We start from the raw sequence: 12,885 nt of genomic DNA on the forward strand, positions 1-12,885 counted from the left end.
AAATGCCAGCTTCTCCCCCACTCCATCAGTTGATGGAGATGGGAGCAAGAAGTGCTTTGCTAGCCTGGTGCAGAGCATTGGGCCAGCAATGCCCCTTATGCTACAGTTCCCAAGCACCTAACAGCTATTTGGGTGTCAGACACTTGGGAGCCCTGAATATAGGGTTTTGACACATGCATGAGACAACCCACCTGTTAATCATGTGGTCTCAATAATGGCACCATTTGATTGACAGGGGGGGTGTTTCACCCATCTGTGAAAGTTCGCCTGCAGGGTGGGCCAATTTTTTCCCCTCACCCTTATTCTATAGCTAATTAATTTAAGAAGCTGCAATATACCAGAGTGAGAAATTTGAAATACTCATCTTTTGACGCTGTGGTCCTCTCTGTAAGGCAAAAAGTACTGGATTTGAGTCTAGCTACTTTTGTTCAATACTGCTGGCAAGAATTTTAATTTTTGTACCACACTCTTATAAAAGGGGAAAAAACTGCAGCAGCAAGAGTTGTTGCCATTTTGAACTGGTGGGCATGTCCCCCAACGCCAGTGGGCCACTTGTCAGTTGCCTGATTTCATCATAACATCAAATGAGCTGTTTTCCTTTGCCCCTGCAGTTTGGCATCAAGCTGTATGGACAAAGAATGTGTTTTTCTGCGGAGGCTGCCTTAGGCGCCAGTCAACTGATCAGCACTTCAGTTCCAGTAGTGCCAGTCAACAAAGCATTTGATGACACATGGGCCCCTCTGCACCTCATATTTGACATCAGAGAACACTAGAAGCTGTGCAAAGGGAACTGAATCTGACCAACAGGTTGCTTCTTATCTCCCCTACACACACACACACACACACACACACACACACACACACACACACCACACCCATTGGCCAAATCTGAGAGATGGACAGCACTTTGCAGCACCAACAACCATCTCATCAGTGGAACTTCAGTTCATTGCATTGTTATTTTGAGTCAGCTGATCTTCGGTGCTTCAGAAGCCAAGTGTGAAGCTCTATAAATCAACTGATCATTAGGACTTCAGAAGAATCTGCTGATTGGTACTTCAGAAGCCCCTTTTGGCCCAGGTAGCTTAAATGAAGAGGCCTGGCAGGCCTGATTAGATCCATGGGCTGGAGGTTCCTTAAAATTAATTATTGTGAAGCTTTGTGGCTTGTAATAGACTTCGTGGAAATATTCCTCAAAAAGCACTTATATTCTTGGGGTCAAATAAATCTCATGTCTTCCACTGACATATTTTTCCTTCTTATTTTTAGCATGGCGACAGAATTATACCTTCCTGACTAGATATCACTGTTTAACAACACAAGTTGTGCAAACGTGTTAGATGAAGTGACTCACATGTATGAAGTTATTTTTAGACTTTTAATTTGTGCTATACAGAATGTAACAGGGGGAGATGGCATACAGCTAGAGCCCTTTATTATGGCTTACAGAGCTCATGAACTCATCATGCCTTTAAAAGATGACTAAGCAAGGGGTCTGTTAGCACTTCCAGGGATTTACAGACATGACTCATGCATCTATTGTCTACAGACATAGCACCAAGGTATCTGTGAGTCAACTTGTTTGGAAATAGTATTTGCAGCAGTTGACATGAATGCTAACATACTTTTTATCTAGAAAACATGGAAAAAAAACTTAAGCATGGTTTTGCAAAGTTCAGATTGTCAAGCCAAATTCAGGCAGTCTTTGGGCATGTAGCAGGCTGTCTGAAATGTTTGCATATGCTGGTGTCAGCATTTTCTATCTTTATTAGAGCTGTTCCTTGATCTAATCTAGGATCGCCAGTAATTCTGCGTAGAAGCCTTGGGTTTATCTTTGCTCCCCCTTTTCTGTTGCAAAGCCTTGTCACTTCTATATAGCAAAATCTCTCTTTCTCCTCTTGGTTGAAACTCAAGGTTTGTGCTCTAGTCACCTCCTGCCTTGCCTAATTCAACCTTATTTTGGAAGGAGGATTATGGCTAGAGGTGAGAGAACTGAGATGTGCCAAAGTCATTCACCTCATTCAGTCCAAATGATCCCTCTCCTCAGTTTTCTACACTGTTTACCAAGCTCCTTCCCACCATCTGGTATAAAAACTCCTTGCTCTTACCGCTAAAGCCCTCCACAGACTTGTCCCTGTCTCCTGTCCTCCACCCCATGACTTTCCTCAGACACATATTGCCTCTGCTGCTCAAGTGTCCTGCTTTTTTAAGTTTTTCTGCCCTTCCTTTCTTGCACACTAAATCCCCTCCTAGGACTACATAGTTTTAACTCCCAATATTTGTTCAAAATCCCTCATCAGACTTCTCCTGTTTTTTATATAATTTTTATTAAATTTTCTGTTTTACATTTTAGAATATTCATTTAAGCAACCTTAAAATATCAATGACTTCTCTTCTTCTCTTTCCATGGTTCATTTTGCATAACATAAATTCCTGCATATTTTACATAAACTGAACCATTCAGTATTCCATTGTTACATCCATCAAAGCTTATTTACACTGTTGAATTTATCTTAACGCTGCCAACGTTTTCAAGTGTACACAATTTCAATAAACATTTTCCAGTCTTCTTTAAACGTATGTTCTTCTTGTTCTCTTATTCTATATGATAGGTCCGCAAGCTGCGCATATTCCATCAGTTTAAGTTACCATTCTTCTTTAGTTGGGACCTCGCTCATTTTCCAGCCTGTTAAGCCTTTGGGTGGTAACCTCAGCTGGTAAAAATCCCCATGTTATTCCAGCTGCTGCTGTCAGCTCATCGGCCCAGGCTTCTGAGGATGGGAGAGGTGTATTGGATACCTGAGTTCGTGTTCTTGCTGGTTTAATTTATAACTGGAATGTTGTGTTTGGTTTCCTATTTTTGATTTCATTGCTATGTTTTGTTTTGAATTTATGTCTTTCTGCCCTAGGACTTTTGGGCAAAGGACCAAGGTTAATGAAGAGTATCTGTGCATATCTTCCCCTGTCCCCCTTGCTTTTCCTTTCCCTCTTCTCCTGTTGGACTTCCCGTAGATGAAATGTAGGCTGTTTCAGATTTGGTGGTATGAGAGTCAGTGTGGAGTAGTAACTAGAATGTTGAATTAGAACTGGGACAGACATGGTTCAGATCCCTGCTCAGCCATGCTTCTCACTGTGTTACTTTGGTCTGTGTCTACATCTTGGCCTATGGCTGGTTGTGAGGATACAGGTTGCGGGGACAAAACATCTATTCTACCTCAAACTCTTTGGAAGGAAGGCAGAATACAAATGTAATGAAATAAATACATACCTGTATGTATAAATAAATACATTCCAAGGCCACTGCTTGTGTTAAACTTTTCAATTTTGTATCTAGTTATATTGATCTTTTATATTTCATGTGGGGCAAGTTCTCGTCTTCAGAGGGGGGTCATGAATACAGGGAGCAAGGGGAAACTTCTGTAAGAAATTGGAAATCAGCTGGGGCTAAGAAGTGAAATTGTTCACAGGAGATTTGGGGTCAGGAGAAGCTGCACGTTAAGGAGGAATTATAGAAGTACAAATGTACTATGGGCAAGAAAGCTGAGAAGGCATGGGGGTCAACTTGATCATGCACATTGATTCAATAACTGGACATAATAGAACCTTGGTGGGGGATTAGTTAACTGGAAGAAGCCTTTGCTTCCCTTTTCTTCTGAAACAGTCCTGTGGTTGGGGTGGGTGGGGGATTCAGCAATCACTGAAAGACTAATCACTGCAAATGAAAGCTTTTCTGAATTGACAGTCATGTCTCTATTATGCTTTTAAACATGACTTCAGTACTATATACTTTGGTCTTAAAACAAAGCTTTTGACTTACTTAATAAGAGGAAAACTGCTATTAGTGCCTTTCTCAGTAAGTCAGAGGTTTTAAAAATCTAGATAATGGGGAAATTTAGGATTCTTGAGTAAAAAGACAAATGAAACTAATACAACAGATACTGTTAACTTTCTTCACTGAAGTTTTATTATCCTCTCTCACTGCTTTATACCACTTGCAGAAAGAAATTTTGCTTTTAAAAGAAACCTGATGCTTGAGGGAAAAGTAATTTAAAATAACAACCAAACACATAAAGGAAATGGAATTTAAATACAAAGCGCAAACAGCAAAGAATAGAATCATAGAAGTATAGAGTTGGAAGGGATCACAAGGGTTATCTAGTCCAACGCTATGCAATGCAGGAATCTCCACTAGATCATACAAGGCAGGTGGCCATCCAGCCTCTGCTTAAAAGCCTCAAGGGAAGGAGAGCATTTGTGGCCCCCACCTAGAGCTTATAAAACAATTTGAAACAAAATAAAAAAAATCCTTCCAGTAGCCCCTTAGAGACCAACTAAGTTTGTTATTGGTATGAGCTTTTGTGTACATGCACACTTCTTCAGATACTTTTGTGCATGCACACGTAAGTTCATACCAATAACAAACTTAGTTGGTCTCTAAGGTGCTACTGGAAGGATTTTTTAAATTTTGTTTCGACTACGGCAGACCAACACGGTTACCTATCTGTAACTAAAACAATTTGAGTTTGTTGAGTGAAAGGAAGCTTTACGTTGTTATAATGTTAAAGTTTTGCTGTGGATAAGCACTGATAAGCTTAGAAGTTTCTTAATCTGTTTGTCAAATGAGGAAGATGAAAGCAAGAAAGAACAAAATCCCTTAACCTGTCGTCTTTTTCTTCTTTGCAGTTGACCTCCCACTCTATTTTCCTCGGGACCAGCCAACATTAACATTTCAGTCTGTCTATCACTTCACTAACAGTGGGGAGCTCTATTCGCAGGCCCAGAAAAACTACCCCTACAGTCCACGTTGGGATGGCAATGAGATGGCCAAAAGAGCAAAGTAAGTCATCTCTCCTTTTGTGGGGTAGTTCTGCAATATACTATACATGTACTGTAGTTTGCTTTCTGTTTGAACTAGCTAACCGCCTCTGAAATGTGATTAGGGGAAAGTGAGGTGAATGAAGCCTAAGCTACTTTCTTACATGCAGATACACTCTGCACCATTCACTTTCTTCCCTCCAGACCTTTTCCTTACTGTCAAACTTTAACTCCTTTTCCTTTAGCTCCCCTCCCTATTACATGACCTTCCGATTCTCAGGTGTCCTCCTTAAATGAAGTGCAGATTTGTCAAGTACATCCCAGGGCAGTTCCCAACATAAAAATGATAAACATAAAAATGGGTTTTTCATCTCTGTCCGGCCATGTTCTCCTCAAGTCCTCCAGTTGTTGACTCTGCCATTCATTGCCCTCAGCTCCTTGAAATACCAAGGAGCCAACATAACTCAGTGACTTGCTGACAGACACGTCAATGTGACCATATTGGTAGCATGAGTAATCTCCCAATTTCTGGCAGGACCACTGGACAGATCTGTGGGAAATTCCCCCAGGGACATTAGGAAGCTATCTGGCTCCATACATCTCCAGTGGTAGATGTTTCCATTGGCCCCATACCCTGCAGCATACAGCCCAAGCCTGATTAGAGGGTCATATATCCATGACAGCAGTCTTTGTCAGCTCCCCCACCAAACACTAGTACAGAAAAGCAGGTCTAAAGTGTGTCCTGCCACATGCATTTTGCCAGATATAATCTGAGACAGACCCGTGGTTTTCATGGCAGTGATGAAATTTTGAGCTGCTCCAAATAAGGTTGCCTCAGCATGTGTGTTGAAATCCCCCAAAACTATAGCCTTGGGGTTCTCCACACCACCTCCACCAGCTCAAGCAGGCATGTAATTGTTACTTTCAGCAATTTTCTTATTCTGAAACCTGTAGTGGGATTATACAATTGTATTTATCCATTTTATTGTGGCAATATTGAGCAGATCTACATTGTTAAGCCACTTTTTGCTTTGTTTCACTTTACATCAAGGGCCAAAGTATTTGAAGTAAAATGAAAGGAAGATTTGAGATTGGGAGATAGTTGGCCATATTGGCCGCATCTAAAGATGGTTTTTTAAGAAGCGGTTTAATAACCACCTCTTTCAGCGGGTCTGGGAAGGCTCCCTCACAGAGGAAAGCATTCAGCACCCTGTAGAGCCCATCGCCCAGCCCTTCCCGGCATGCTTTTATTAGCCAGGATGGGCAAGGATCAAGGAGACAGATGATCAGTTTCACTTGTCCGAGCAGCCTGTCCACATCCTCAGAGGTAACAGATTGAAATTGATTCCATGCAACGTGACTAAACAGGACTCTAGCACTCTCCTGCCCCAGCCCTGCTCCCACTGTGGAGTCTACCTCTTTCCGAATCTGAGTGACTTTATCTGCAAAACTTTGAAAAATCATTGCAGGAGATCTTGGGGTCTTTACCAGGCCCTGATGGCAAAGGTGGTTCTGTTAAATTGCGAACCACCTGAAAGAGTCTCCTGAGGATGTGAAGAAAGTCCTCTTCATCATCGCTATCGCCACTTGGTAGGCTCAATATTAACCTCCAACCCGTGTCTGGTCCGATTCAGAATGAGTTTTCCGCCACCGGCACTCTAGCCATCTCAGTGATTGTTTCATCACCCTCAGCTCCCGGGGAAACCGTGGAGTTGGCCGGGCTTCATGCAATTGGAGAGGGCGTTTCAGAGCCAGACAGTTGATAGCCCTGATTAACTCTGCATTCCAGTGGGCCACCAGGGAATCAGCTGAAAGGCCATCAACATGGGATAAAACATCCCTTACCACCCTCTGGAAACCGTTTGGCTCCATTAAAGGGGGGGGGGGCAGACCATTGGAATCAGTCCCACCTCCCTGCAGAGGGGAAGGGTCGCAGAGAAGTCCAGTTGCACCAGGAAATGATCTGACCATGGCACTTCCTTTGTTTCACTTTTATTGGGTGTCAGATCACCCACGTCAGTAGAAGTGAACACCAGGTCTAAGGCATGTCCGCGACTATGAGTTGGACCAAACTTATTCAGGAACAGCCCCATGGAGGCCATGTTTTCCACGGTCCCGAGCGGCTCCTTGTAGGTGCTTTCTATTGACTTGTCAAAATGCAAAAATGTTGAAACAGCAACATGTTAGAGATCAGCAAGTTGCAAAAATAAAATAGGTTTGATCACCTTGAAATGTAGCAGAAAGCACCGTTCAGTTTAGTTTAGTTTAGTTTAGTTGTGATTAATGGATGAATATGCTGATACCATTGTATAAACTCAGCAAAATAGAAATGTTTTTGTTACATGTGGATTGCTACATGTAATTAGTTCACTGCACTTGATCCAGAAACTGCAGTTGGTGCAGAATGCAGTTGGGGGGGTTACTGGGTTGTTGTTTTTATTTTGATTATATATATTGTGGTTTTTATGTTGATCATTTCTGTGAACCGCCCAGAGATCTCCGGGTATAGGGTGGTATATAAATCCAATTAATAATAATAATAATAATAATAATAATAATAATAATAATAATAATAATAATAATAATAATAATGCTGCCACACAGTTGCAGTCAGGAGGGAGACCCTGCCAGTATATAACATCTTGTTCAGATGTTGCCGATTTGCTACCAGGCCAAGTTCAAGTTGTTAATATTAGCACGTAAAGCCCTTAAGAGCTTGGACTCAGTTTACTTGTGGGGTCATCTTAATCCATATATGCCCACTTGACCGCCTTGATCTGCAGAACTGGCATTATGGCAGGTGTTGCGTAATACTCACTCCGCACTGGTAAAAAATTCAATCTTTTAGTCTGGCAGCACCTGCACTTTGGAACTTCCTGCTGATTGACATCAGGCAGGGGCCTTCGCTGTACTTTTATCAGGACCTGCTTAAAACATTTTCATTTAGTCAAGCCTGCCCAGACAAACAGAATTTACATGTGTTTTATTTCTTTTTAACTACTGCTGATTTCAATCATATTTTGAATGTTTAAGTACCTGTTTTTAATGGTTTTTTTAAAATCAATTTTGATGTTTTTATATATTTTTTGCAACCCACTTAAGAGGGCATTTTGTTTGTTTTGCTTTTACAGTCAAGCAGTATATAATTTTGTTAATAAATGAATAACTTTTGCCAGGGGAATATAAAGAACTATAATTCTGCCCTCAGTTAAGTCTGTGATCAGTGACATGATTGATTTAAATTAATCTAAGGATGAATAAAGTGACTGGTAGAAGTGCCACCCGATAATTAGGGGGCTTCTCACTTCATGTTTTGCTTTATTTTGAAGCATGTGGGCTGGTCGTGATTGCATGAAGGTATAGATTACAGTTCAGGGTGAGCACATGGAAATCTGAAAGCATCCTGGGAAGGGAATGAGATTCCTTGTCATTGTGAACAAAGGCTGTCAATTTAAGGTGACATCCTTAAACCTGTGAAACAGCTTCAGCTATGGAAACACATATTCAGTAATATGTGAAGGGAACTGTACACCTGAATTTGCTTCACTGTTGAAGGCGACCAGGTTCTGAATTCAGGCTGGCTGATTATTCTGTTTCGCTTTTTGCTTATTGTTACGTAGTCATGGAATAGACCATAAAAAAACCTCTCACATAGTAGGAGTGCAGTATACAGCATTTTTAACTATCTGCAATGGTGAATTGCAGCATAGTTAACCAGTGTGGTTGAGAATTTGTACTTTTTTAAAATACAGAAATGTCAAATAGTACCTGTCCTTATGGTGATATACTGCAGTGGGAATTTTTAAAGACATTGATCCTTCATGGGAGATGCTGCCAGTTTAAACATGCCTACCTTTTATTGTCTTGTTGGGTGTGTCCTTATTATCTTGCCCTTCCAGGGTTCTGGCATGGGTGTTACTCAGGAGATCAAGAGAAGCAGTTATAAATCAATATCATCTCTCACAAAATATTACGCAGCATAGACAGGTGTAGTAGTATAAGAATTCACAGAGGTCACTGTAAATTCTTATTATAAGACCTTTTAAAAAAATGAACAAGTTAAAATCCAGTGCCTTCACAATTTCTTCAAAAGTTTGGGGAAGACATCATAAAAGAAGATCATTTTGTATTCCCTCCTTTTCACTGCTTCTGGTTGTGCTCTCTGCCCTGACCATTGGACTGACAAAGCTGTTCGTATAATCAAGCAATAGCCTTCAAATGTGAGGTCAGTGGTATGTTCCTCCTAATACCATCGGCTGGAGGTTGAGACCAAACATTTTTGCCTTCAAATGTGGGTTTCCCAGAGGCATCTCTCCAACTACTGTTGGAATCAGGACTAGATCCTGGACTGGGTGGACCTTTGATCTGATCCAACAGGGTTATTCTTATGCCAGGGCTTAAGACAGTAAGGCTATGCACAAAATAATCCAATTCATGCTTGCAAGGAACCAAGCCCTGTTTGTTAGTCTTGATATTCAGAGGTTGGGTTTATTCTGTTAAGTCCCTTGTTAGGAACTTGAATGTTCATTTTTAGCTTTCATTATTCATTCAAGTCATTTAATGGGGAACATTTTCATTTAAGAAACTTAGAATCTTTTTTCGGGTTTTTAATTTTTTTCATAAAAATTAGGAAACACCTATAAAATCTCTTGGTCAGGTTTCATTAGTAAAAATAATACAAGTCGATGGTTGGGTTTTTTACAGGCTATTTTATCAACTTTTGTTATTTAATTTTAAGTGCCATTGTTGAGTGAAATGGTTGAGTGGCGCTATGGTCTAAACCACTGAGCCTCTTGGGCTTGCCGATCAGAAGGTTGGCAGTTCAAATCCACACAACGGGGTGAGCTCCCATTGCTCTGTCCCAACTTCTGCCAACCTAGCAGTTTGAAAGCATACCAATGCAAGTAGATAAATAGGTACCGCTGTGGCAGGAAGGTAAACAGTGTTTCCATGTGCTCTGGCTTCTGTCACGGTGTTCCATTGCACCAAAAGCAGTTTAGTCATGCTGGCCACATGACCCGGAAAGTTGTCTGTGGACAAAAGCTGGCTCCGTCGGCCTGAAGCGAGATGAGTGCCACATCCCATAGTCACCTTTGTCTAGACTCAACCATCCATGGGTCATTTACCTTTATCTTTTTTACTTTTTATGTTCAAAACACCCACCTTCTTTCTCTTTGCCTGTTTTCATTTATAAATTCTCTCTACTTACGTGCCTCCAACTGATGAGTAATTTCTACACAAGCTTTCTCCATTTTTGCTCTTGCTTTTTATATACAAAGTGACTCCATATATTTCCCCTTGTAAAGCCTTTATTTATGTCCCGTATTTACAAATGGCGACAACGCACAGTCACATCGTCCTGAAAAATCTTGTTTCCTCTCTTAAAGAGATTTATGAATTCTTAGTTTGAAAATAAATACCCACTCCTGAAATAAATATGTATGAATGCCAGTCTGCTGTAACAGTGGCATGATTTGAAACTGTTTGTTTCTCTGTCTTACCCAGTTTGAGTTGCTATCTTCTTTGAGGCCCGTATATAAATTTCTATGAGTATGAATGAAGTAGTATGGAGCAAAATGTAAATAGTAAACAGAACAACATGTGGTTATTTTCTGCTTATCTATTGCCGTCCATATGCCTATTTGTGGTCAAGTCAAATTAATGAATAGGAGACTTTGTGGGGAGAAAATGTGAGTGCATTGGTAAGGTGAGCTGGGGAAAGTTGAAGGAAGTTAAAGGAGAGACTACAAATGGCATTATAGGAGCAAAACAAGGAAGCGTGAGAAAGTAGCTAGGACCATTTTAAGGGTGGAGATAGTTATAGAAGAAGGTAGATTGCAATGGATTGACCCAGAAATTCACTCTGACTTTAATGACCTATAAGAAAAACAGAAGATTGGAGGGAAGAGGACATCTATAGATTAGCCATCAAGAGTAGTTCTACTCTCACAACACAAAAGCTGCTTTTGCAGAAAAGGGGAATGCATGGAGACAGCTGCAGGCCAGTGTACTGAAATACACAGTTCATGGTAATCTATCGTGGGCATAAAATATATAGCTAATTGTGAACAACCAATGCTCCTATTCATGGTATAGATATAAAGCAGACCCAGGATTTTTGTTTCCATGGGAAAAAAATGTTGTGTTTTTCTCTTCTTAAGTAGGCATTCATGTCTATGTAAACAGAACATACAGTCTCTCAGCCTGCAATTTTATGTAGGAATATTGTAAATAAAGCTTACTTGTTTGTGCACGTAATACTTAGCTATTGGAAGCATGCCGGATTAGTGTCTGTTCTCAGTTACGCTTTGTTCGGTTCCAGAAAAATCCCATGAGGCTTCAGGAAATGCAGGCGAGGCCTGGTGTTAGCCATGTTTCCATACTGTAGTCTAAATTCTAAAAAGTACAAGTCAGGCATTTCCCACACATCTAGGCAAGGGCAGTTAAAATGTTTCAGCATCTTATGAATCTTCTCCTTGTCTATGGGAGAGGGAAGGAGGCGAAATTCTAGCTCATTTGGGTGCAAAGAAGCTACATGTAGGGCAATACTTGGTTGACTCTGAATGAACCATTTCAGATACTTGAAAGTAAGACTTCTGTGGTTGGCAACTCCTTGCCCCCCTCCCCTTGATTAGAGAAGCAGGATAAATTATGCAAAAACACAAATATGGTTTATTTCAGACCTGGTATCCATATTCTGTATTGTTAGGCAGGTACTGGAGCACCAGTGCCTTGGTAGGTTCTGCCATGATGATGATGCTTGCCCACCCTCTGATCCCCCAGTGACCACAGCTCACCTGGAAGCTACCATTTTCTTTCCACAGTGTCCAAATGCCAACTCAGTCCAGGGCATTGCAGATGGGGGGGGAGAGGGCTTTCAGGGGCAGCTGACATATGATGGTGGCATCTGGAATCTTATCCTGTCACCCCAAGTGGCATAGATGACAACATCCAGTGCATGCAGGAAAAAGAAAAGGTCAGATGCCAAAAAGCTCCATTGCCACTCCTTTCAGCTGCTATTCTTCGCAGTTTAAAGTTGAAGAAAAAAACGCTCTTCTGCCATGTTCTAGGCTATGCTTCTGGCAAACCTTAGGAAGGAACTCAGTGATGTGCACTTTTCAGACGGCACTTTAAACCTGAAGCCAGCAGGAGAGCCTCTTCTATGAAAGTACCAGCCAACCACATTTTCTGTGAATATTTTTAGTGTTAGAAATAGTATTTTAAATAAATAAAAAATTGTAAGGAGAACTCTGCTGAAATGACTTTTAATCAAATGGATTAATTAACTAAACACTGCAAATCTCATTAGAAGTATTGATAGTGAGATTTCATTCCGGGAGCTGGAAAGTAGAGTGGATTCTGGGAAAGAACCCTAAAGGTCCGTATTTACTTCCTTTGAGTTAATGAAGCCTGCCCTCCTTAAATTTGCACACTTTAATTTCAAGGAATTGTTCACTAAATAAAATATATAGTTACCGATGGGATAAAATGCCAACATCCAGAAAGACGAAAGTAGAAGGAAGCGACATTTTACTCTAATATCACATAATGCTTTATTATTAAGATACTTAATGCATTATTAGCTTAACAGCTCTTGTAACAAAATCCCCTTTAATTAGATAGATGCTGTGGTAGAGACAAATAAACAACCAGTGGACCAAAAACGAATGCAAATGATGGCCTGTAATGGAGCAATCTATATTGCAGTGAAATCTGTGTATGTTCATGACGGTGGGTGGCATTACAGTAGTGTCTGGCTAGTTGAATCACATTTTTCATGTACATTTTGAAAAGTGTCGTCTTGGATAGCTGTGTGCAGCTCTTAAGACATGGTATGTTGGTTTCTGACAGGTGCCTGCCAGGGATCTTCAGTGCTGTCATGCATAATGTGGATTTCAGCCAAATTAGGAGGGTTCGGAAACTTATTTCTGGTCACTTCTCATTAAATCTTTGACTTTGGCAAAGGAAAAACAATGATTAAAGATGTAATGCCATGGTGGGAGATAAGCATATGCGAAATTCTTGACGGAATACAGGGCTTTCTAAATAACGAATATGCAGTATTGAAAC

At 40.8% G+C, this 12,885-nt stretch overlaps 1 protein-coding gene across 1 annotated transcript in view; it reads left to right on the top strand.

Annotated features, from left to right (window-relative positions):
- BABAM2 (BRISC and BRCA1 A complex member 2) overlaps window positions 1-12,885 on the top strand; it is a 135,663-nt gene that overhangs the window by 106,863 nt on the left and 15,915 nt on the right. Inside the window, exon 11 of the mRNA XM_081186464.1 lies at window positions 4,684-4,837. Within this exon, the coding sequence (XP_081042590.1) occupies window positions 4,684-4,837 (154 nt within the window). The remainder of the gene's footprint in view (window positions 1-4,683; window positions 4,838-12,885) is intronic.

Source organism: Podarcis bocagei (genome assembly GCF_964188305.1).
Source record: "Podarcis bocagei genome assembly, chromosome: 3".
Classification (NCBI taxonomy): domain Eukaryota; kingdom Metazoa; phylum Chordata; class Lepidosauria; order Squamata; family Lacertidae; genus Podarcis; species Podarcis bocagei.